Below are 3,884 nucleotides of genomic sequence, written 5' to 3'. Positions count from 1 at the left end.
ACAAACTGTATTTGGTTTATAAATGTAGTTTTCACAGAACCAGAAGGGTGGTTCCAAAAATCCTTTCATCACTCCCCAAATCTTCCCTGTTCATCTTCTGAAGCTTGTAAATATTAAACAAAGGGGAAACAAAGTCATTCTAGAAAGAATTTGCTTGTGAAAGAACTTGACTGTATCTTTGAGATGCAAATATCCTCTCTTGTCTGGTAACCTTATCTCTGCTGTCTTTTTGAAATGCAAATTTTAGAGAGGATAAAGTAATTTAGAAGTTAGTTTTTGCCAGGTAATTAGAAATTGCTTTTCCTGCAAATATTAATATTTAGCCATCTAGCCAAGTGAGTCTGACTTGTTTCATCTGTGAGAATCCCAATTTTAATCCAATCTCTTTGGTAAACTGATGGGTTTCACATTGCTGTACCTGATTCAGACATGAAATCTTGAAGTATGTACTGAGGCCTCATTGTGTGTTTATAGTTATATTCTGGGGGGTGGGGGATAGCATTGCCACGGTTGGTGGTTATAAAAAGCTCTACTTAATTGGCTTAAATAACAGTAATAAGCACTTATAAACCAAAAGGAAAAAAAAAACAATTCTAAATACAAGAGAAATTAAGTTAAATGTCTTTCAGGTTCACATCTACTGGGAAGTATTTAATATGAAATTAGTATCTGGCATTAATGTTTAAATTTATTGTCTAATTACAATAATATAGATATGCCCAGAGTCATAGCATATTAAATATAATATTAAGTATAATACTTTCACTGTGCCTAGGTTTAACATGAATAAAGTATTACATCTGTTACAAATTTTTCAGCAAGAAATGTACTTCATTGTGGAAAATATTTAGGGAATCTGACGTGTTTCAGTAGAAGAAGATGGGAAGGAAAAAAAAAAAGAACTAAAAAGAGTTACACATGATCACGATTTCCAAAGACTGGATTGAATTTTGTTGGGTGAATGAATTTTGTTGGGAGTAAACTAAGACTTGGATTTGGCATTTCTTTCTGTTCAGAGAAATGTTTTCTTGGAATGCATTTTTGATAATAGATTATATGTTCCTTTGCCTTTAAGTGATTTATATTTACTTTTCACATCTCTGATTACTTAAGGAATAAGTATTGTCCAAGAAGGGATAGGTTACCCACTCCAATATTCTTGGGCTTCCCTGGTGGCTTAGACTGTAAAGAATCCACCTACAGTGCAGGAGACCTGGGTTCGATCCCTGGGTTGGGAAGATCCCCTGGAGGAAGGCATGGCAACCCACCCCAGTATTTTTGCCTAGAGAATCCTTATGGACAGAGGAGCCTGGCAAGCTACAGTCCATGGGGTTGCAAAGAATCAGACCTGACTGAGCAACTGAGCACACATTGTCCAAGTGTCTTTATCAATTAATTAGATGTTTAGCCATGACTTTTAAGTCTTGTTGTTAGGGGAAGCACACTGACTGAAACCGACCACCCTGGCCAGGTATTTGCATGAGTTATTCGTAGTAACCATTTGCATGAATTGTTTTATGACAGGACGTCCTGGTAAGGAACATGGAACTGATAAGCCATCACTAACTGGAAGAGTTTGGGAAAAGTCAAAGGGAGACAACACATGTCCGACCACCTCCCAGAATCCTCGCTGGCATCCATGTTGGCTGAACAAGGCGTGCACCACCAGGAAGGACTCTGAATCAGAATGATTGGCTAAAGAAAACCCATCACTGAACCAGAGCGACGAGGCGTGCGGGCAGCAGCAGCAGGCACCTGGGCCCCAGCCGTGCCGCCTCGTTACGATGACCAGCGTGGTTAAGACAGTGTACACCCTGCAACCCTCCTGTGTGCTGAGCAGCGGCCTGCCCGCAGATGCACAAACTCGAGCCACTTTTAAGAGCCAGTTACCTGTTAAGTCCAAAGAAGTTGATGTTTCCAGACCTCATTCGGGAGCTTCAGAGAATGATGTTACAAAAATCATCAAACCGAGACGAGAGAATGGGCAGGTGAAGGCTACAGATACCTCCAGAAGGAACCTGAGGAAGAGCTACAAACCATTGAGTAAACAGAAATCAGAAGAAGAGCTCAAGGATAAGAACCAGCTCTTAGAGGCTGTCAACAAGCAGTTGCACCAGAAATTGATTGAAACTCAGGGAGAGCTGAAGGACCTGACTCAAAAAGTAGAGTTGCTGGAGAAGTTTCAGGACAACTGTTTGGCAATTTTAGAAAGCAAAGGTCTCACCCCAGGCAGTGAGACCCTGGCATCACAGCAGGACTCCACCGAAGATCACATGGAATCCATGCTGCTGTTACAAACTTTGCAAGATGAACTGAAGCTTTTTAACGAAACAGCCAAAAAGCAGATGGAAGAGTTACAGGCCTTAAAGGTAAAGTTGAAGATGAAAGAAGAAGAGAGAGCCCAGTTCCTTGAACAACAGACCTTATGTAGCAGTCAAGTAAATGATTTCACAACAGCCCTTGAGGAAATGGAACAGCTATTAGAAATATGATAAAAAGCAGGTGGCCACATGGCTCTCTCTTGGGGATAGACTCTCAGAGGAAGCTACTTAGGACATCTGCTTCTTGGCCATGATCTTCTAGGACTCACCATCCCCAGAATGAAAACAGTTTCTGCAGTAGGATTAAAGACAATTGATGTTGGAATGGCAATTCCTCCCTTAAGCAAGCATTCGTTCCCAGCCTTCAGATTGTCCAGCTCTTCTGAACCTCACAGTTCATAATTAGGGCCTACAGGAGAGGGGGCCTGAAAGCTTGGATCAGCCTCCTAGGATCAAAAAGCAGCACATCATTAGCATCAGGAGACTCTAAACCAGCCACAACCAGAGAAGCCAGAAGATGTGCAGAAAGAAACAGTGAAACATACATGCTCCATGGGAGACATCACTGAGGAGTCACATCCCTTCCTAACTTGGAACACATTCTGCCCCATCCTGGCTGGGCTCTGTAACCTCGCTGTAAATTTATGAACTGAAAGTTACTTGAAATGGCTTCATAATGGGGTGAAGGTATAGATAGCAATAACACATATGAAACAATACAACTTGGAGCTTTTAATCTAAAAAAAAAAAAAAAAGAAAAAAGAAAACCCATCACCATAAAACTAATGAAACTAATCCCATCACCATAAACCAAGAGACTGCCACATGGCAGAGCTGTTCTCCTGGGTTCCCTTACTCTACTGCTCTCCACCCAGGTGCCCTTTCCCAATAAAATATCTTGCTTTGTCAGCACATGTGTCTCCTTGACAATTCATTTCTGAGTGTTAGACAAAAGCCCAGTTTGGGGCCCTGGAAGGGGTTTCCCATCCCACAACATTGTCATTTATAAACAGTTTTGTACTTTCATGCTATTACAAAAAAAGGGCTTCAATATTAAGGACATTCACAGGAAGGCTATGGAAGCAGTTACAAAAGTTCCACATCAAAATGATGGCTATGTGAGCCAAGATGGTGGACTATTCGGCTTCCACTAGACCTTGAGCCTCAGTATGAGCTCTTTGTAACACATCAGCAAGCTAAGTGGCATACCTACTAGTAAGTGGTGGCTCAATTCAATGTAAAGAAACTTTTAGAGGAATATAAATGAAATATAAGTTTTTTTTTTTTTTTAAGATAAAGAATATTTAAGGAAAGAAAATACACATAAGAGTTTTGAGTAAACTTTTAGAAATACATGTTTTAGGATCTCTCCAGGTATTTTACAACTTGAAAGTTAAAATTGTGCCAAGATGTTTATTGATGAAAGGTTTGTGGAAAATAGACCCCCAAAAGGGTTTTGTACATCATCAGTCAGGATTGACTAAGCCTAAAATAAGTTTAATTGAGTAAATGAAACTTTAAAGTAACCTGGTACAAAATGTAAATTTGGTTTTTCTCTCTGTT

General features: G+C 40.1%; 1 protein-coding gene across 1 annotated transcript; it reads left to right on the top strand.

The window, feature by feature from the left end:
• The first annotated feature begins 1,698 nt into the window (after positions 1-1,698).
• On the top strand, positions 1,699-3,088 carry LOC122689532 (small kinetochore-associated protein-like). Its single transcript, XM_043896047.1, has one exon. The coding sequence runs from the start codon at positions 1,785-1,787 to the stop codon at positions 2,490-2,492; it is 708 nt and encodes a 235-aa protein (XP_043751982.1). The 5' UTR covers positions 1,699-1,784; the 3' UTR covers positions 2,493-3,088.
• Positions 3,089-3,884: the final 796 nt, after the last annotated feature.

Source organism: Cervus elaphus, chromosome X, assembly GCF_910594005.1.
Source record: "Cervus elaphus chromosome X, mCerEla1.1, whole genome shotgun sequence".
Taxonomy (NCBI): Eukaryota; Metazoa; Chordata; class Mammalia; order Artiodactyla; family Cervidae; genus Cervus; species Cervus elaphus.
The sequence above is the reverse complement of the archived record's forward strand: the minus strand, read 5'-3'. Positions and strand labels throughout refer to the sequence as shown.

What these genes read in the sequence shown, in the direction of transcription:
- LOC122689532 (XM_043896047.1), top strand. Translation starts at nt 1,785, where the DNA reads ATGACCAGCGTGGTTAAGACAGTGTACACCCTGCAACCCTCCTGTGTG.